The sequence below is a fragment of the Rhinatrema bivittatum genome, chromosome 1 (assembly GCF_901001135.1).
Source record: "Rhinatrema bivittatum chromosome 1, aRhiBiv1.1, whole genome shotgun sequence".
Lineage (NCBI taxonomy): Eukaryota > Metazoa > Chordata > Amphibia > Gymnophiona > Rhinatrematidae > Rhinatrema > Rhinatrema bivittatum.
This window is the reverse complement of record NC_042615.1, coordinates 420654343-420675537: the sequence shown is the minus strand read 5'-3', so window position 1 is coordinate 420675537 and position 21195 is coordinate 420654343. Positions and strand designations below refer to the sequence as shown.

At 46.7% G+C, this 21195-nt stretch overlaps 1 protein-coding gene across 5 annotated transcripts in view; it reads right to left on the bottom strand.

The window, feature by feature from the left end:
- Positions 1–21195, bottom strand: part of FRMPD1 (FERM and PDZ domain containing 1) — a 504405-nt gene that overhangs the window by 73648 nt on the left and 409562 nt on the right. For all 5 annotated transcript variants that reach the window (XM_029603113.1, XM_029603121.1, XM_029603130.1 and 2 more), the window contains 2 exons: positions 16340–16465; positions 5498–5617 (listed from right to left, as the gene is read on the bottom strand). In XM_029603113.1, the coding sequence (XP_029458973.1) occupies positions 5498–5617; positions 16340–16465 (246 nt within the window). The remainder of the gene's footprint in view (positions 1–5497; positions 5618–16339; positions 16466–21195) is intronic.

Here is a 21195-nt window from a genome sequence, read left to right as displayed (position 1 = left end):
ATTGAAGGTTGCCAAATTCAAAATGATAAATACATTGACTTCTGAAACCAAGAGAACATACTGTACCGTTCTTACCTCTTTAAACACATACTTACACCAAAGAGCCCAATTCAACTTACACCACTATGAACACCGGTTCTTTCGTTTTGGAAACAAGACTGGTAAATTATTAGCCAATACTGTTCGAATAGCCAAAGGAAAATCTTACATTGAGAAAATACGAACCCGTCAGGGTAAATGGGCCACCCAACCTAAAGACATCTGTAATGCCTTTAAGACTTCTATGCTGACCTTTACAGAGATGACAGGATAGCCACGCAAGAGCATGAGGAAGCCTTCTTTAAAAATCTGACCCTTCCTCGCATCTCTGCACAACAACTAGGATATTTGAATGGTCCCATCCAAAAACACGAGATACTGAGTGCCATATCCAATAGCAAACTAGGCAAAGCACCAGGCCCAGATGGCTTCCCTTTTGATTATTATAAGCTGCTAAAAGAAAAAGTCGCAGTCCCTCTGCAGGCCCTTTATAAAGAGGCCCTCTCCATAAGTAGGTTTCCCGATGCCTTTATGGAAGCCCACATTACAGTTCTTCCAAAACCTGGAAAAGATTCTACTCTCCCTGCTTCTTACAGGCCAATTTATTTACTAAATTGTGACTTAAAGCTTTTCTCTGCAATTCTGGCAAACAGGCTAAGCCTGGTATTACCTACAATCATCTCATCACATCAAGTGGGTTTCCTTAAAGGTAGGACAGCTGGCTCACATATTATCAAACTCATTACAGCTATGCAATATTCTGCACAAAGGGGGATCCCGGCTTTAGCGGTTAGCTTCGACTCAGAAAAGGCGTTTGATCGGGTCTCATGGCCTTATATGTTTTCTGCTCTCAGCCGATTTGTATTTACTGGAGACTTTGCTTGTAACATCGCTCTTTTATATAGATCCCCTACTTCATATATTTTAGCTAATGGGGATCGTTCGGAGCCATTTCCAGTGGGATGTGGAGTGCGTCAGGGTTGTCCGCTTTCCCCTTTATTATATCTCCTCTCCAATGGACTAGAGGACTAGAGCTTGAATCCACCTCATTCAAGGTTGCCGCGTTTGCGAACGATGTTCAGAAAGTGATGACCCATCAAATGCAATTTGGTAGTTTCGCCGGTTTGAAAATTAACCAGGACAAATCTGAAGCACTGGATGTCACCAGCAAACTCCAATCCTCTTGGTCCGGAGCTTTCCCTCTTAAATGGGTCTCTGTTAGTATGAAGTATCTTGGTATCCACATCCCCACCCAACTTTCGCAATTTTACAAAGCCAATGTCCAACCACTTTATTTAGCCCTATCCAAACATTAAAAGGTGGATGAACCTCCCTCTTTCTCTTTTTGGCAGAATCTATCTCTTAAAAATGATTGAGCTTCCTAAATGGCTTTATCTTCTGCAGATGGCCCCAATTTGGATTTCCAAAAAAGATTTGCGAGGAATTGAAAGGGAATTCTCACACTTTATTTGGCAAGGGAAAAAAGCAAGGCTTCCTCTTCATATATTACAAGCCCCATGGTCCAAAGGCGGCCTAAATTGCCTGGATCTCAGTCAATATAATTTAGCATGTATGTTGCGTATAATCCATGACTGGATCCATAAATCGTCTAAATTCTCTCCATATGCTCTAATCAGAGTTTGGCTCGGAGGCTTTGACCTCGCGGCATTGCTCCAATGTAATGACAAAACTATCTCGTCTCTCACCTCAATCTTCTCCATTCTAGCCTCCTGCAGAAAGGCGTGGTCCGCTTTGTACAAAAAATTAAATCTTAAATCCAAGTGCACAGCACAACTGGAAATATGTTCAAACCCTGATTTTTCCCCAGGATGCTTCCAGAGGGTTTTCCTTCGGTGGCAAAAGCTGGGTCTTACCCACATTCATCAATTTTTTCTGCTCCACCCAACCATAGTGGCTAGCTTTGAAGAAGTGGAAGCTACTTACCATATACCTCGCACGGATTTCTTTGCCTACTTACAGGTTCGCCACTACGTCTATACAATAAGGGCAACAAATCCTAGCTTTGGGGCTATCGGGGCTCTGTCTTCATTTTTTTCACTTCGCAAAATCCCCCAAACCCTCTTTTGCAGCCTTTGCTACATCATACCTGCCATTGGTACTCTCATGATGGTCCCGCTGGTGCACTACATCAGTCTCGTTATCTGACATACAAGCTTATTTCACCCGAATTCCGAAAGCTTCTGAGAACACAATATTGCGAGAATTGCAATATAAGTTTATTTGGCAAATATATCTACCCCAAGAGTTCGCGTTTAAATACAAACTGTGTCCCTCCCCAATCTGTGAAAAGTGTTGAGCATCTCTTAATGCCTATTTCCATAGCTTTTGGGCTTGCTCCCGATACAAATCTTTTGGGAAGCAGTAGGAAAGAGGGTTTTTGGAATAACACAAACTGACATTCCCCTAGATCCTCATATTTGGCTGTTGGGCAAAGCATAGCCAAACATGGCTGCAGAAGCCAAGGATATGTACAAGTTCATCGGCAAGGTTAGCTTAGCAGCAAAGAAAGCCATTCTGGCAAACTGGATAGGCCCCAATCCCCCTTCTATTGCTGTTTGGGAACAGAAAATCTTAAAACAACTAACTATGGAATACATGTTAGCAAGGATATCTACTGCCAAAAGGAGAAAGGAAATACATCGGATATGGCTACCCTACGTTGTCTCTCTGCCGTCTGACTCCGTTACGAGCCTTCCTCAAATTTACCCAGAGTCATAACCCATTAGTCACTATTCCGCGGTAGCAGTAACAAGATGAGTATCTTAGTAGCTGGGGGCTTGAACCCACCTCTCAATCTCGGCCTGCCAGATATAAGACACAACTTAGCTCTGTCACTGAATGTATTTGATCTGTACCATAGGGGAATCACACGGGCACCCTAGAAAAATTTGGGAACAATCCCTGACATACCTCCGAAGATTTTCTATATCGTATATCTATTTTTCCGCAAGCATTTTATGACCCAAGGCTAATTTCTGTGGTTAGTGGCTAATACCATAGCGCCAGTAAAAACACCTATGAACTAACTTATAAGCAAGGAGTATCCTTTTCTCGGTGTGATGAACGGTTATTGTCATGTGCCGATTGATTTCTGTAATTCTTGAACCTGGATGGAAAGTAATTGCACTTATATTTAACTTTTGTGCACTCGTAACAGTGGGGAGGGGTAGGGGGGGGAGGGAGAAGAAAAGGGGAGGGGGGTTCAGTAAGTTGTTAAATTGGAGGTTTTGGGGAATGGGGTGCAAATCGCCATAGCATTGGCAATTTCATACTCTACATCTAGAAGTGTTCTTAATAGTGTCCGTAAATTCTCTTGACAATTTCTTGCAATGTTAGATTTCATATACGGATGTAATAGTGATGTTTCAAATTGTATTTCGGATCACATGTGTTTGCATTTTTCCTTGCTATGTTTATGGTGTACAAAAACTTCCAATAAAAATGATATAACAAAAAAAAGGAAATGGTAATCACATCCCATACCCTATGTGCACCCACTCATTGGGGTCGATTTAAAAGGTGTGCACGGGGGTCCATGTGTGTGTGGTTCCTGGTGCGCGCAAATGGACACAGCTTTTTTATAACATGCATGTGTCGGAGTGCGCATGTTATAAAATATGTTTCCCACACACACATGCGTGCCGAATTTTAAATTCTGCGTGCGCATATGTGGGTGGGTCAGGACTCGCACTTGCGGGGGGGGGGGGTGTTTAAAAAGCAACGCGTGGTGACATGAGTAGGCTTTCCCCAGTTCTCTCCCAGTCTGCTCCAATTAAGGAGCGGACTGGGAGGGAACTTCCCTATACTCCTATCTAACCTTCCTACCTTTCCCCCTCTCCTCTCCTCCCCGACCCCTAACCCCTACCTAGCTACTCAAGGTTTCTTTGTTTCATTACTTACTGTTCCTCTGGAGCAGAAGTAACTTCCACATGCCGGCTGGCTGCCGGCGCACGCTTAACCGGGACAGGGCCCAATGGCTGCTGCACCGGCTGGCCCCCTCCCCAGCCAGACCCCGCCCCCGGCCCACCCCTTTTCAATGGCCCGGCACTTCTGCGCATGGCCGAGCCTTTTAAAAAATGCACTCGGCGTGCACAAGGCCCAACCACGCGTGTAACCCCCAATATTTACACGTGTGTGTGCATTTGAAAATTTACTCAATTGTAAATAAGTGGTAGAATGCCCCGCCCCCCACTTCCACCTGGACCTTCTCCCATTCCCCCAAAACATAATTCCCTGACAGGAGTGAAGTATAGTACCTACCACTCCTGCACTTCCAGTGCATCTTCAAGCTACCCCTAGTTTATGCTTCGGAGAACACATGTTCAAAGCCATTATGTGGGTTAAACATGTTTTCCCTACGTAAAAAAGGTTGTCTGAAAATTGTGCATCTTCAAAACGGCTGAAACCATGCAGAGTTCCACAACACAGGGACTTTTAGCTGCATTATGAGCAAGCATTCCCAGAGGCACACTTAGAGTGGAGTAGAAAAATAATGCATGCACATTGCATTTTCAAATTCATGCCTGCTATTTTCCATTAAACAAATTGGAGGAAGTATTTTTTCAACTGACTGCACAATCAAAATGTGGAATTGGCTGTTGGAGGTTATGTCATCTAGCATAGCTGAGTTTAAAAGGGGTTTGGACTTGGGTAAAACCACTGCTTACTCCTGGGAGTGGACAGCAAGAAATGCACTTACTCTTTGGGATCTATCCAGTCCTTGCTAGAGAGCTGGATTGGTCAATGGTAGAGGCAGCATATTGGGCTCGATGGATCCTTGATCTGACCCAGCATCAGAGCCAGATTTATGTTGGATGTGTCCATAGGAAATGGGGAGAGGAGGGGTGGGGATGACCACCCTCCTCCTGGTATATCTGCTCAGGACAGGGGCCCCTTTCTTCCATTCTCACCTCTAAATTCTAGCACTGACCCCAACAGTAATCAAAAAATTAATTGCAGAGCCTCCTGCAGCTGTGGCACTCTTAACCCTGAAGCTCCCTGCTCCTGCTCCTCCCCTGAATAGGACTCCTGTTGCCATGGAAACCCATTCAAGCAAAGGGGCGCCCCAAGGCCTGTCAGCATGTGTCAACTGCAGGAGGCCCCAAGCTGAATTTTTCCAGTTGCTGCTGTGGGGCAAGCCTGACAATTGGCCATTTCTAACTTCCCACATTGCTGCAAAGTCACCAAGTATCTTTTACCTGTTGACTTTGCCCCAATTTTGAAACTGAAAATACACATCTAATTTGTAATTAATCTCAGGAAAATTACCTACATGCATTTACACCTGCTATTTTGTGCAAGTAGTTTACCTCCAGAAAAAAAATACATCTATACTTTTGATTCTGTTTGTCTTTTAGAGGTCACAGCAAATTTGGATGAATGAAATCCTATTTTATTAGTTAATGAAATATAAAATATTCCTGCATGTTATTCTTACCTGCAAATAGAGATATTCAAAAGCTACTGGATCCTCTTGCAGGAGGTCCCAAGGATCTCTCGGAACAAAACATACACGAAAGAGGCACCTGTAGTCATGTGACTCTCTCTTCTGTACTACCTGCAATGCACAACTACAAGCTTTAATCATTCCCTTTGGCAACAGATAGTGTCTTTTAATAATCAAGTTTTCAGTTCTGCAATGTTAAACCATAGTTATTGCACTGGAAGAAAAGAGAACAAATGCTCCAATCAGTGCTTTCAAAGCCTCCTTTTAAATAAAAACAATTGGTTTAAATGATGCAGAAGATGCTCCAAAGCAATATGGCTCACTTCCTTAGTATTTGCCATTTTGATTTTTGAATCACCCTACAATGTACCAGGTCACACACACACACACACATACACACACACACACACACATAATTGTTTTTTAATTAAAAGGAAACTTTGAAAGTGCTCCAAAAGGAAAAGAACCAATGAATGCAATACCTACTCTTTCAGAATCAACAGAATCAAATAATTTTGAGCTGAAAGCATATTCGCATGGTACAAAGTATAAATGACTAGATGGAAGTCACTGTTCTTCACCCGGGTTATTAGTTTATGTAATCGCAGAATTTCTTTGCCCCACCCATTCCATTCCTCTTTCCTCAATATCCAGCCCCTTGCACTCTTCCCTCCCCCCTCATTTAGCTTAAAGCATCGTGGACTCATCCCTCTGCTCTTTACTCTTCAGCTTCTCTCTTCAGGAGTACCTCAAGCATTTTCTAACTCAGGGACTAGTATGCATCTCTCAGATAACAAAGCATACATTTTTGGATGGTGTGAATTTAGTTCAATTGACATTATACTGATGCTTGCCTCTCTCCCCTTCCTTGCCCCCTACCTCATATCCCTTGCAGCTGTCTGGTAACATTGTGATGGACACTAGATGTCACTATAGTTTATGCAGCTATCTAGAGTTCTGGGACTTGTTGGTAGGAAAGAGTTCAGGGAGCCATTTTGTGTTCTGCAGTTTCAACATGACCAGCGTTGGGTATACATATCTCCTAAGTGCTTTGTTAGGATTCGTGGGTTTCATGGACCCTTGGCCCGAGGTGAAGGTTGATGCTACCTGAGGGATAGAGCCCCACAGGTCCTCACCGTTGGGAGGCGAGGTCAGCTGCAGTAGGGGACACGACTGTAGTTCAGTAGAGTGAGAATGTCCTGTGTCACTGCCACATGATTGCAGAAACCTGCACTGAGATTTACTGAGGCGTCCTGAGGAGCAGGAAAAAGAGGCAGAGTTCAAGGGGTCACAGTACTAGGCAGGACTGGGAGTACGAGGTACCAGAGAAGGAACTTCCAAGCAGAGGTGCGCTAGTCAGGCCCCGAGGAGCGGGGAGCATGGAGACTGGATCTCTGAAGGAGTGATGCAGAGTCTGTTCCAAGGGGCGGGACAGCGTAGCAACAGAGTCTCTGGTGTGATGACGTAGGAGCTGCCCCGAGGAGCGGGGAAGCATAGAGTAAAGCCACTGGTGCAAAGGTGTTGAGACTGCCCCGAGGAGCAGGGAAGTGTAGAGTCAAAGTCTCTTGACAAAGTGACGTAGAGGCTGCCCTGAGGAGCGGGGAGGCGTAGAGCCAAAGTCTTCGGTGTGGTAAGGTAGAGACTGCTCCGAGGAGTGGGGAAGCGTAGAGATGGGATCTGTGATAGGCAGTGCTGAGGCAACCCCAAGGAGCCGAGAAGCGAGTCGGCAGGTGCTCTGGAAAGAAGCGCAGGGGCTACCCCGAGGAGCGGAGAAGCTTGGAGGCTAGATCTCCCGAAGAAAGTACAAGCAGGCCCCCGAGAAGCAGGTACCCAAGCCAGAGTCCAAATCCACAGGTGGAGATCCAAGGCTGGAACCACGGGTCCAGAGAGAGACAGGAATAAGCACCAGTGAGGTGAAGGAACTCGTTGCCAAGTCAGTTTGCATAGGCCAAAGGAGGTGCTTAAATATCCCAAGGTAATGATGTCATCAGTTAGATGGCGTGTGCGCGCACCTAGGAAGGCCCGGAGTTGGAGCATGGGCCGGCGGCATCCCAGCTGCCATGTGGAGCAAGGAAGGCCAGGAACAGCGCGGCGACAATGGCTGGCCAGAGCCGCGAGATCCCCTGGAGAGGAGGGCCAGGCATGGCAGGATGTAAGTTGGGTCAGCCACGGCCACCAGTGGCCGATGGTCATAACAGTACCCCCCTTCTAAGGCCCCCTCCTGGGGGTTTGGGTTTTGAAGGATGTGTAGCATGAAATTGCTTGATGAGATCCTTATCCACGATATTGGTGGCTGGCTCCCAACTATTTTCTTCTGGGCTGAAGCCCTCCCTAGACAGGAGGTATTCACATTTCTTTCCATGTTTTCGTACATCAAGCACGTCTTGAACTTGGTAAGTCACATCCGCTTCGAGGACACAGGATGAGGGTCCGGAACCTTCTTGGAGAATCCTGATGTTACCAAAGGTTTTAGCAAAGATACATGAAAGGCGTTGTGGATTTTAAGAGAGGCTGGAAGCCGTAGTTTGTAAGTGACTGGGCCCAAACGGCGGACCACCGGGAAAGGGACGATGTACCTGGGAGCGAAGCAGCAAGAAGGGAGTTTGAGACGGATGAACCGAGTACTGAGCCACACCTTGTCACCCGGATTAAACTGGGGAGCTTCACGGTGACGGGCGTCATAGAACCTTTTGGCTGTGTAAGCCGCTTTCTGTAGCAACTGCTGTGTGCTGTTCCATAACTGGTGCAACTCCTGGGTGGTCGACTGAGACGCTGGTGAGGGAACAGACAACAGAAGCAGTAGAGGAGGAAGAGGCTGACGCCCATAGACTAGTTGGAATGGTGATGAGCCCGTTGATGAGGATGGATGAGAGTTCAAGGCAAACTCCGCCCAGGGAAGTAGATCAGACCAATCATTTTGCCGAAGATTAACACAGACCTGAAGAAACTATTTAAGAGTCCTGTTAGTTTTTTCTGTTTGCCCATTGGCTTGGGGGTGATAAGCGGAGGTGAAATCTAGAGAGACATTGAACTTCTTGCAGAGGGATCTCCAGAATTGGGTGGTGAATTGAACTCCACGATCCGAGAGTATGTGTTTAGGTAGTCCGTGGAGCCGGAACACATGACGAATGAATAGTTGTGCAAGCTGAGGAGCCGATGGTAGGCCAGGCAGGACCACAAAGTGAGCCATTTTCGAAAAGAGTCGACGGTGACCCAAATGGTGTTGTTACCTCCAGAAGGGGGGAGGTCCAGAATAAAATCCGTCACGATATGGGTCCATGGCTCACTTGGGACCGGCAGAGGTTGCAAGAGTCCCCACAGGCGTCCCTCAGGAGTCTTATGGCGTGCAAAAGTGGGGAATGACTCCACTTATGCCTGTACATCCTTCTTCATGGTGGGCCACCAATAGAAGTGTCGGAGAGTGGTTAAGGACCTGTACTGACCTGGGTGTCCTGCAGTAAGGGAGTCATGAGCCCAGCGAAGAACCCTCCGGCATAACTGACGTGGGACCACCGTCTTCCCAGGTGGGACCGAGAAGGTGGCTGTTAGAATGACCATAGCAGGGTTTATAATATGCCGGGGAGAGTCCAGAACATCCTCTGGGACGAAGGATCTGGAGAGGGCATCAGCTTGGCAATTCTTGTTGGCCAGACAATAATGTAGCAGGAAATGAAAGTGGGTAAAGAAGAGGGCTGAGCGGGCCTGGCGATGATCCAGACATTGAGCTCAGTGTAAATACTCGAGATTTTTATGGTTTGTATACACCGTGATCTGATGCTGGACTCCCTCAAGCCAGGGACGCCATTCCTCGAAGGCCAGCTTGATGGCCAGTTATTCTTTATCTCCAATGTCGTAGTTACGCTCCACAGGGGAGAAGCGTCTGGAGAAAAAGGAGCAAGGATGCAGGGTATGAGTAGTTGAGTACTGGCTAAGAACCGCTGCTACTCCTATGTTAGAGGCATCAACCTTGACTATGAATGGGCGTCTGGGATTCGGATGACGGAGACAGGGTTCACGGAGAAATGCAGTCTTGAGGACCTGGAAGGTGGTCATGGCTTCCGGTGACCAGTGAAAAGGATTAGCCCCCTTACAAGTCATGGCTGTAAGAGGTGCTGTCAGAGTGGAGTAATGATGGATGGAAGAGCGGTAGTAATTGGCAAAGCCAAGGAATGTAAGGAGTGAAGGCCCCTTAGGCTGAGGCCAATCTCTGATGCTTTTCAGCTTTTGAGGATCCATTCTAAACCCTTGACTGGAGACTATGTAGCCCAGGAAGGAATCAGTCTCCTGCTTGAAAGAACCCTGTTCGAATTTGGCATAGAGCTGGTTGTCTCGAAGGCACTGGAGAACACGAGAGACGTCCCAACGGTGGCTCTGAAGGTCCTTGGAGAATATGAGAATGTCGTCGAGGTACACCACAACACATTGATATAGCATATCCCTGAAGATCTCATTCATTAAATTTTGGAACATAGCTGGGGCATTGCAAAGGCCAAACGGCATCACAAGGTATTCAAAGTGGCCATCTCGGGTATTAAAAGCTGTTTTCCATTCATCTCCTTTGCGGATACGAACCAAATTGTAGGCTCCCCTGAGGTCCAATTTGGAGAAGATTTTTGCTCCCTGGAGGTGGTCAAAAAGTTCAGATATTAAAGGTAGAGGCTAGCAATCGTTCAGGGTGATCTCGTTCAAACTCCGGTAATCGATGCAAGGGTGAAGTGATCTATCTTTTTTCCCTACAAAGAAAAAACCCGCACCAGCGGGAGATTTGGAGGGTCGAATGAACCCCTTGGCCAGGTTTTCGTGGATGTATTCAGACATGGCCTGAGTTTTGGTGAGAGATAATGGGTAAATCCTAGCCCGAGGAGGCTCGGTGTTGGATAATAAGTTAATCGCGCAATTGTAAGCACGATGTGGAGGCAGAGTGTCCGCGGCCTTTTAGGAGAACACATCTGCATAGGGCGAGTATTGTGAAGGAAGGCCAGGAGGTAAAATCGAAATACTCAGGCAGGGTAGAGGCGAGACGGGGTCTAGGCAACTGTCATGGCAAAAGGATCCCCAGCAAGAGAGCTGTAGAGTGGCCCAATCAAATTGGGGAGTATGTTGTTGTAGCCATGGTAGGCCTAGAACCACCGGATGTATGGCCTTGTCCAAAATGTGGAAGGAGATGGACTCCATGTGCAAGGAACCAGTGCGGAGAAGAATAGGAGCTGTGGTGTGAGTAACTTGACCAGGCAATGGCTCTTCATGAATGGACGAAAGAAATAGAGGAACTGGGGAGCGGATGGTGGGAATCCAGAGGTGCTCCATCAGTTGTCTTAATATAAAGTTTCCACCAGCACCAGAGTCCACAAGAGCCAGGGTGTGGAACTCTTGGTTATCCAGCTTGATGGATACAGGCAAGGTCAATGGAGAAGAAGGTGAAGTCAGGCCCAGGAGCAGTCCTCCTGCTGAACCTAGGCCTGGGAGATTCCCGGACAGACAGGGCATGTGGCTAAGGCATGGCCGGACTTGCCACAATATAAGCAGAGACCTGATTGCTGGCAGCGACGTCATTCGTTGGGTGAAAGCTTGCTTCGGCCCATTAGCATGGGTTCTTCCTCAGGTTTGTTTTGGGCCGAATCCAACCTAGGGGAGGAAGAGTGTCGATGATGGGATGAACTGGATGTAGATCCTCTGGAGGACCGGGTCTCCCGTGAATGTTCCTGGAGGCATTGGTCAATTTGCTCGGCTAGGTCGATTAAAGAGTCCAAGGATGCAGGCAACTCCCGAGCTGCCAGCTCATCTTTGATTCGAGAGCTCAGTCCTTTGAGGAAAATGGAGCAGAGACAATCAAGGTCCCAATGGAGTTCAGATGCCAGTGTCTGGAATTCTATGATGTAATCTGTCAAGGACCTGGTGCCCTGACGGAGATGAAGAAGCATGGATTTGAATGTGGACTTCCTGCCAGGGTCATCAAAGACGGAGCGAAATAGGGCAAGAACCCCGGGCAAATCTCGTAGGACCGGGTTGGCACACTCCCATAGAGGAGAGGCCCAGGCCAAGGCCTAACCATCCAGGAGAGAGAGGATGTAAGTGGTCTTGGTGATCACATCTGGAAAATAGGCTGGTTGCAGGCAAAAGTGCATGTTACATTGGTTCAGGAAACCTCTGCAAATCAGGGGATTCCCGGAGAATCGTGGAGGTGCCGGCAGCGGAATGGTCGGTTGAGGAACCAGAATGGAGGTAGAAGTGTTGAGCTTGGAGGACATCGTGGTCACTGAGGCATTCAAGCAGAGACTCAGATTATCAATAGCTGGTGCTAATGCTTCTAAGGTTTTTTGTTGCTCGATGATCTTTTGTGCCAGGCCAAGAATGACCTGTAAAGCTGAGACCTCTGCCGGGTCCATGGACTTGGCAATCTGTTAGGATTCGTGGGTTTCATGGACCCTTGGCCCGAGGTGAAGGTTGATGCTACCTGAGGGGTGGAGCCCCACAGGTCCTCACCGTTGGGAGGCGAGGTCAGCTGCAGTAGGGGACACGACTGTAGTTCAGTGGAGTGAGAAAGTCCTTCCTGCCAAGTGATCGTAGGAACCTGCACTGAGATATACTGTGAGGCGTCCCAAGGAGCGGGACGGAGAGGCACAGTTCACGGGGTTAGAATACTAGACATGACTGGGAGTACGAGTTACCAGAGAAGGAACTTCCAAGATAGAGGTGCGCTAGGCAGGCCCCGAGGAACGGGGAATGCGGAGACTGGATCTCTGAAGGAGTGATGCAGAGATTGTCCCGAGTGGTGGGACAGCTTAGCAACAGAGTCTCTGGTGTGATGATGTAGGGGCTACCCCGAGGAGCGGGGAAGTGCAGAATCAAGTCTCAAGTCTCTGATGAAGTGACGTAGGCTGCCCCGAGGAGTGGGGAAGCGTAGAGTAAGTCTCTGATGAAGTGAAGTAGGCTGCCCTGAGGAGCGAGGAAGCGTAGATTAAAGCCACTGATGCAAAGGTGTTGAGACTGCACTGAGGAGCGGGGATGTGTAGAGTCAAAGTCTCTTTATAAAATGATGTAGAGGCTGCCCCGAGGAGTGGGGAGGCATAGAGATGGGATCTCTGATAGGCAGTGCTGAGGCAACCCTGAGAAGCGGAGAAGCGAGTCGGCAGGAGTTCTGGGGAGGAGCGCAGGGGCTACCCCGAGAAGCGGAGAAGCCTAGAGACCAAGTCCCCTGATGAAAGTGAAAGCAGGCCCACGAGGAGCAGGTACCCAAGCCAGAGTCCAAATCCGGAGGTGGGGATCCAAGGCTGGAACCACGGGTCCGGAGAGAGAGAGGAACAAGCACCAGTGAGGTGAAGGAACTCGTTGCCAAGTCAGTTTGCATAGGCCGAAGGAGGTGTTTAAATATCCCAAGGTAATGATGTTATCAGTTGGGGAGGGCCCCAGGATTCCCGCCATTGGCCCTTTAAATAGAGAACAGATGGCGCGTGTGCGCGCCTAGGAAGGCCCGGAGTCAGAGCATGGGCCGCGGTGTCCCAGCAACCATGTGGAGCAAGGAGGGCCAGGAACAGTGCAGCGACAATGGCTGGCCAGAGCCATGAGTTCCCCTGGAGAGGAGGGCCAGGCATAGCAGGATGTAAGTTGGGTCAGCCGTGGCTGCCTGCGGCCGATGGTCATAACATGCTTATTAACAATTTACACCTCATAGCCTGTTACACACTAAACAAGAAAAACAATACACCTTTCACCTCCTTCCCCTTTCCCCCAGGCATCTCTCTTATAACTGCCCCTCAGGCAACTTGGGGAGAGGGGTGTGGGCAGTTGTTTATTAGACAACTAAAGGACTGACAGGCCGATACAGTAAGGAGCGGTAGGAAGAGCTACGTTAGTGCCGGGCGCACCCGCGGTTGCCGCACGCACAGTCCGGCTCACCTACCGCTCGATACTGTATTTAAATTGCTTGCAAATGCAAGCCGCGTCCAAGAAGCGTCCGTGAAGCGTTAGGCCCGCGCAACCCATTTTACTGTATAGAGCGCTATACAGTATCCTGGGTGCGCGGGCCTAACACTTCACGGACACGCGAAAAGCAGCCTTGCTTCGGAAGGAGGGGAGAGAGGACTGGCAGTGTAAAGCAACGACTTACTTTTTTCGCAGCCCTCCTCCGGAGACGGACATCGGCGGAGATGGACCGCGGCTCCCCTGCCTTCCGGAGGCGAAGATGGATGCCTGCACGGGCGAAAGCGACCCTTGTGCATGAAATTGGGCCACTCAAGACGTGACGTCACATTGCACGCACAGGGGCCGTCGTCCATCTTCGCCTCCGGAAGGCAGGGGAGCCGCGGTCCGTCTCCGCCGATGTCCGTCTCTGGAGGAGGGCTGTGAAAAAAGTAAGTCGTTGCTTTACACTGCCAGTCCTCTCTCCCCTCCTCCCAAAGCAAGGCTGCTTTACGCGCCTTGCTTCGGGAGGAGGGGAGAGAGGATTGGCAATCCCGAGCGTAGGAGAACCATCCACTTCGTTGCTACTTTTTTTTTGGCTTTTTCGATTTTTTCTGCTTTCGTTGCTTCGGGAGGAGGGTGGAGAGGACTGGGGCTGCCCCGGAGACCAGCACCCATTGACGCGGCCAGGGCAGGTGAGCGGGGGCTGGGGGTAAGTTTGCCGCCTACCCTTACCCCTGCCTCTAACATAGGGGTAAGGGTAGGCGGTAAGTTAGGAGGTTAAACGCGTGGCAAAACGGCAGGGTAAAAAAGCGATAGTCGGGGCGCGCGTTACTGTATGGGAGGGAATAGCTAATTCGATCGTTTACATCTAATATACATGCCGCGTGCGGAAGGGGTTACCCGGTGATTTAAAGAGGCGGTAAGAATCGGTTAAAGGGGATTGTGTATCGCAGGAAGGGCTAACACGGCCAGAAAGTGAGTAGAAAGCGGGTTAGGAGTGGGGTAACCGCGGCCGCACTTTACTGTATTGACCTGTGAGTCTTTTGTTGTCTAATACACAAAGGTAAAAGAATGCTGACAATGTATCACAGTGACCTTTGGTAGGACAATCTGAACATAAAAAAAGCTGCTATTGACCTGCCCATATTTTTCCTTGGGTGGCATTCAGTAATTTTAGAAAGTTTATAGAGTTGATAGAACATATAAGCAAAGATACATACAGACAGAAAGACATACACTTTATTTTATATAGAGAGATAGATACAGATAATCATTGTGCAGCATTTGTAGATTTCTGTGTTAGATACAAGATATATGGATTGCCAGTGGCATTACAACATCACTTTGCTGGAAAAGTAGTTCTTTATAGACCACATGCTCGCATGGGCACACAGCTGGAACCCTGTGGCCACGCCACACGTGGCTTACACTGCTCATAAATATCCATCAGTGAGGCAGTATAGGAAGAGAGCAGAGGGGGAGAGAAACAGAGAGGATGGCAGAGGTGGATTTACCAATAGGCAGAGCAGGCAAGAGCCTATGGACAGTTGCCCTGCTGTGTTAGTCACTTGTTTTACATCATTGGCTGCAGCACCGTCTTGTAGGGGAGGGGCATCCGGCTGTCCACATGCCTTAGGGCTGCCGGTGGTATAAATCTGCTGTTGGATAGGCGAGGAGTAGAGGCAAAGAATGGAGTGCTGCTGAAAATATCACAGACTTCAGCAAAATGCAGAGGAGGATACATGATAAAAGAAGGCAAGGCAGCATTAATGTAAAGTAAATGAAAACAGAGAATGAGAAAAAATAAACAAATGAAAAGGAGAAATAAAAGACAGAATGAAAAACAATATCACCCAAAAAATACAACTATAGTGCCACTAGACATACACAACACAATGGTAATAAGTATTCAGGTACAATAAGTTCATACTCCAAAGGCACCTCCTTTTTCCTACTGGTTATGCCTCTCTCTGTGTAGCCCAGAATCCTTCTGGCCCTAGCCATCACCTTGTCACATTGTACCAGCGCCTTCAGAACCTCAGAGGTCTCTCTCTCTCTCAGTCTGTGCACATCAGTCTTTCACCCCCATCACATACAACTCTTTTGGATTGGCATAACCCAAATACATAACTCTGCACTTCTTTGCATTGAATCCCAGCTGTCAAACCTTTGACCACTCCTTGAAGGTCACCTCTCATTCTCTGTACTCCTTCAGGTGTGTCTAGTTTGTTGCAGAGCTGTGTAAATATACACTCAGAAAGTTACACCTGCTCAGGAGAAGGAGTAACTTTCTGCATATATAGTAAGCAGGTATTGGGACAACTTGCAGTTTTTCAAAGCTGAACTATGTACATAAATCTATTTTGAAAATTCAGCCTTACGCAGACTGAAAATTACCATCCCCATAAACCAGAAATGGATTGACAATTTTATTTGATGCCAAACTGCAATTTTTGATAGGAACCCACCAAATCCAGATCGGCTCACCTCTAGCCATAATCTCAGCGTGCATTATTCTCTTTGTGAAAGTGAGGGGGGGGGGGGGGAGGGTTCATCCCCTTCTACTTTTAGGCAACTTGGCAAAAGGTACAATACCAAAACCCTCCCTTCCTCATAACTCCCTACAAAATCAAAATTATCATCTATCTTCCCATCCTCAAACATTTTCCCAGAGTTACATACCAAAAATCATATATCTAACTCCTTTAACTATAGGATCCCAAGTTACTTATACTAATTACATATGAAGCATAGGTACAGTAAGAATAAAAGGCTGCAAGAGCTTGCTTAACAACAAGAAGGCTGAGCAGGCTTCATACAAAGCCTGTCGATGGATCAGTGCTCAGATATTAACCCAGCATGTAAACTAGAAATCAGATGTGCATTCACAAAAGGGATGATATTTTCAGCCTATGTCATGGGAACACGGACCTGTTCAATGAGCTCGTCCTCGTGCAGGAGGTACAGCTTGGAGATGTTGTATTGTTCTTCCAAAGCTAAAGCAAAGTGCTCAATGCTGTGGATGGAAAGTTTCTCTTTCAGTGTGAGGATAATGTCCTGGCAATAACAAAAAGAGCACAAACAGTAAATTCCTTCTATATGTGCAGGTAAAGTTTAATTCCAGCATTTTCAACATTCCCAATTTATAATACAGCAGGTGGCACACTTTATTTTCCCCTTCCCTTCTTTCTGATGGGAAGAAGGCTTATCCTCCCTGCCCACCCCCCCCCCTAAAAAAAATGTTCTGTACATTTCACTGGGTCCAACGGGATCCTGACAGGAGCATTTTCTTTAATTGACATATGGAGAAATGATGTCTTACCTGTTCATTTCCTTTCCTTTACTTTTGCTACACCAGTCCAGAACCTATGGGTATATCCTCTCATCCAGCGCAAATGGAGGCAGAGTTCTAAAGCGTTTTGTTTTTTTTTAATTACATCACTAGAATATAAGTGATAATTAGAACACATTCAAACAGTTTACTATTGTCAAAGCTAAAATTAACAAAAACAACCATATCGTAAAGGTAATAAGTTCTAAAAATGAATCTTATGGTGCCACAGCTGAAAAGCTGAACATTTCATAATAAATAAAATGAATAATCGCAATCCCTACTTGAAGGACACCAAGCCCAAATGCAACCAACAGTAAAAATGAAACACTCAAAATAATTTGATTAGAAATCTTATCTTCAAATATAAAGGGCAGGGTTCTGGACTGGTGTAGCAGAAGAAAAGGAAAGGAAATTAACAGGTAAGACATAATTTCTCCTTCCTCTTCCTTCTGTTCCACCAGTCCCGAACCTATGGGAAATACCAAAGCCCATCCAAGGGTGGGTGGATGACAATCCCACTTTTAAGACAGATGAACCAAAACTGGCATTTGTCTGGCGAGAAGATCCAATCTATAATGTTTTGCAAATGTAACCAAAGAAGTCCATGTTGCCACCTTTCATATCTCCAATGCACTTACCAAACATCTTTCAGCCCATGATGAGGCTTGCGCTCATGTTGAATGGGCCTTAATCATATTAGGTACCATTTTACCTTGTAACAAGTAAGCTGAAGAAATAGAATTCTTCAGCCATTCAGCTATCGAAGAATTTGAAGCCGAATCTTCTTATGTGGACCACAAAAAAGAAACAAATAACCTTTCAGACTTTCGAAAAACTTTAGTTTTCTCAAGGTAAAATCTTAAGCATCTTCTGACATGTAAAAATCTTATGGGTAGATTTTAAAACTGCTGCACGCGTAAAAAACGGGGGTTACGTGAGTGGCCGGGCCTTGTGTGCACCACATGCATTTTCAAAGGGGCCCGGCCAGGCGCGTAACCCCTGTTATGCGCTGAAGTGCCAGGCCCAGAGAAGGGGTGGGGAGGGGGGGGGGGGGGCGGTACTGGAGGCGGCTGGTATAGCGGCCATTTGCTGCTGTGCCTGAGAAGGGCATACCGGCAGTTCGCCGGAGCAGTATGCAACAAAACAAACAAAAAAAAGGTAGGAGAACGGGTTTAGAGGGTGGGGAGGAGAGGGGAAGAGGGAGGGATTATGGGTAGGGAAGTTCCCTCCCAGTCTGCTCCTTAATTGGAGCAAGTCTGGGAGAGAACTAGGAAAGGCTCAATCTCATCACCACGCATACCTTTCTAAAATTAGACCCTCCTGCGTGCACTGCCCGCACATGCGCACGCAGATTATAAAATCCGACGCGCACATGTTATAAAATCGGTGCGTCCATGTGTGCACGCCGGGAAGTGCGCACATGGACGCGTGCGCGCTTCTTTAAAAAATCTACCCCTTAATGAATTTAGACCTTCCTTACTCTCACTCTTGTTAAAAGCAGGTAGAACAAGATGCTGATTCATATGAAAAAGAGATACTACCTTAGATAAAAAGGAAGGAACAGGCCTCAGAATTACTGAATTCTTTGTAAATCTCAAAAAAGGAGATTGACATGATAAAGCTTGTAATTCTGAAGTTCTTCTTGCAGAAGCAATTGCTAACATTGAAGATTCACATAAAGGCGCAAAAGGAGGTTTAGTTAGCACTTATAAAACTAAATTTAAACTTCATCAAGGAAACAGCATTAAATGCTCTTGAGCATCAGGCCGCTATCATTAAACAGTTTTCTTTGTGACTCCAACCAAAGACAAAACATGAAAAAGTAATTCTGAATTTAAAAGGAGTGCAAAATCAAATTGATGACTATAGTCATCAATAGACTATAGTCTATTTTGATGACTATAGTCTATTTTAAATTATTGCTCTGATAGGTCTAGCAAATTCAGATATATATGAAAACCAGAATTTTGTCTGTAAGGGCCAATCCCCCTTTATTTATTTATTTATTTATTTATTTATTGATTGTATCTTTTGCAATTTCAAAGTATAACAATTAACATCTTTGCTCTTGCATTTGAAATGGAGCAGGACATAACAATATTGGCTTTATTAATTTGTTTAGTATTGCCAGTTTAGCAATGGCCTTCGCTGCTGATATACATGGAAAAGAAAAAACATGAATGTATTGCGGAAACCAATTCTAGAGCATATCCAAGGTAATGTAGATCCAGTTTTTGTAAAACAAAATATTTGTTCTAGGTTTTCTGGCACCATCTGTAAGCTCTAATATTTAACCTATCCTCAGGAAGCCTCTATGGTTTTGATTCATCTTGACTCAAGACTAGTCTCACGTATTTCACCAAATTATCTCTCTTTGCAAAGCATTTGCAGAGATGCAATTTGAAGTAAGAACCAGCAGCCTAACGTGTGAGTCATAGAAGTCTTCTAGCTCCTAATGCGCTAGTGATCTTGAAGAACTAACAAATTCATCACCTTGAGAAAATGCTAGGCAGCTGTGGAATCAAGCTGTGCAGTCCATCAAAAAGCTGCTATCCGCACAGAAAGCTGATAGAAAGAGAAAAAGAAAGTGAAGCATAATTCTTTACATGCAGCGCCTCCTTCCACAAGGATAGATGATTTCCTGCTCAGTGGTGAGAATTTGGCAGCAACCTGAAAGGCTTTATTTAGAAATCATAAGGATGTGGGGGAGAAAACCCCCCAGCGGCAGTGTCCCAGCACTTGGAGAGTTAAACAGTAGAGTCCTTGTTTTAACCATATGCGGCTGTGCAGAGCCTGTAACTGCTTGAGAGCTCTCAAGATGGCAGCATTTCAGACACAGGAGAAACCCTTAGCTGCTCTCTGGGAATATCTCAGCACTGGGAGAGTTAATTCTATGCGGCTGTGCAGAGCCTGTAACTGCTTAAGAGGACTCAAGATGGCAGCATTCCAGACACAACGGGAGAAAGTGCCCTAAACTGCTCTCTCTCTGGGAATGTCTCTGTGAGTTAAAAATATACTTGTGCACTAGGTTCAGGCTAGGAGAACCCCAGATTGTAAGCTTGCTCTGTATGACTTATTCTGTAGTTTGCAAGCTGAACACTATGGGCCGGATTTTAAAACCTACGCGCGCGGGGTACATTTGTGCGCACTACCCAGTGCGCACAAATGTATGCCCGATTTTATAACATGTGCGCGCACAGCCGCGCACATGTTATAAAATCCGGGGTCGGCGTGCGCAAGGGGGTACACACTAGTGTACCTTGCGTGCACCGAGCCCTAGGGGAGCCACAATGGCTTTCCCCGTTCCCTCTGCCCCCCAGCCCTATCTAACCCCCCACCCAACCTTTGTTTAATAAGTTGCGCCTGCCTCCGGGAGGCGCAGGTTGCGCGCGCCGGCTGAGTGCCGGCGAGCGATCCCCTGGCACGGCTGCTGTGCTGGAGGCCTCTGTCCCTCCCTACCCCCGCCACGCCCCTTTCACAAAGCCCTGGGACATACGCGCATCCCGGGGCTTGTGCATGTTTCCGGGCCTATGCAAAATAGGCCTTATGTGCTGGCCTTATGTGGCCTTATGTGCTGTCAGATGTGCTGGCCATAATCTGGCCTTATGTGCTGTCAGACGCTGCTGCCTTTTAATGGTCACAGAGAGCGCAGCACTCAGACATATGAACTGGCACATGGAAATCCTCAGAAAATATCTCCTAGCCTTAGAAAACCATTCCCAATACAAACTTAAACTCTCTTTTCCCTTTCCTTTTTTATTTTTATTTTTTTTTTAATCATAGCCTGTATGACTTACCTTAGGCAGCTGAAAGCTCTGGTTCCTTTTCTGCCTTGAAAAAGGTTAAAGGCAGTTTGAATAATAAAAGAGTTGTGTTATTGCTCAACCTATTACCACATTCAAAGGATGGGAGCCAGGATGGAAGCCCTTGAGTTAGTGGGCTCCCTTTGAGTCCTGACAAAAGGTGGTGAGCTTTCAAATTGTCAATGGCATGCTTTGCTGCAAAGCTTATCAATTGCAGTAGCTTAGCCTCCACAAGCATTTCAGCTCAGACAATCCCTTTTTTGAAAAGGGCCTGCTCAAACTATATAGGTAGTGCTCTCCCAGAGAAAACAAACCCCATCAGATGGGTAGTGAGTTGCATTGCTGTACTGGCTCACATCACTGCAGAGAACAATTCAAGGGAACTTGGCCCATTAAGATAAATCTGACTCAAAATAAGTTTAAGGGCTAAATCACAACCATGAAATAGCCATAAAAATTCTCTTCAGTTAAAAAACCGTTTTAGTTCAGGCCTTTCAGCTTTACTGTGGCACAGAGAGCATAAGGATCCTTCAGCAGAATTACACTTTGTTCCGCAACCGCTGCAACGATGGACCTTCTCCGACAGGGTGACACACTCTCAGCTGTGGCAGGACACAGGAATTCCCTGCTGAAGCGCAGGTAACTCCATC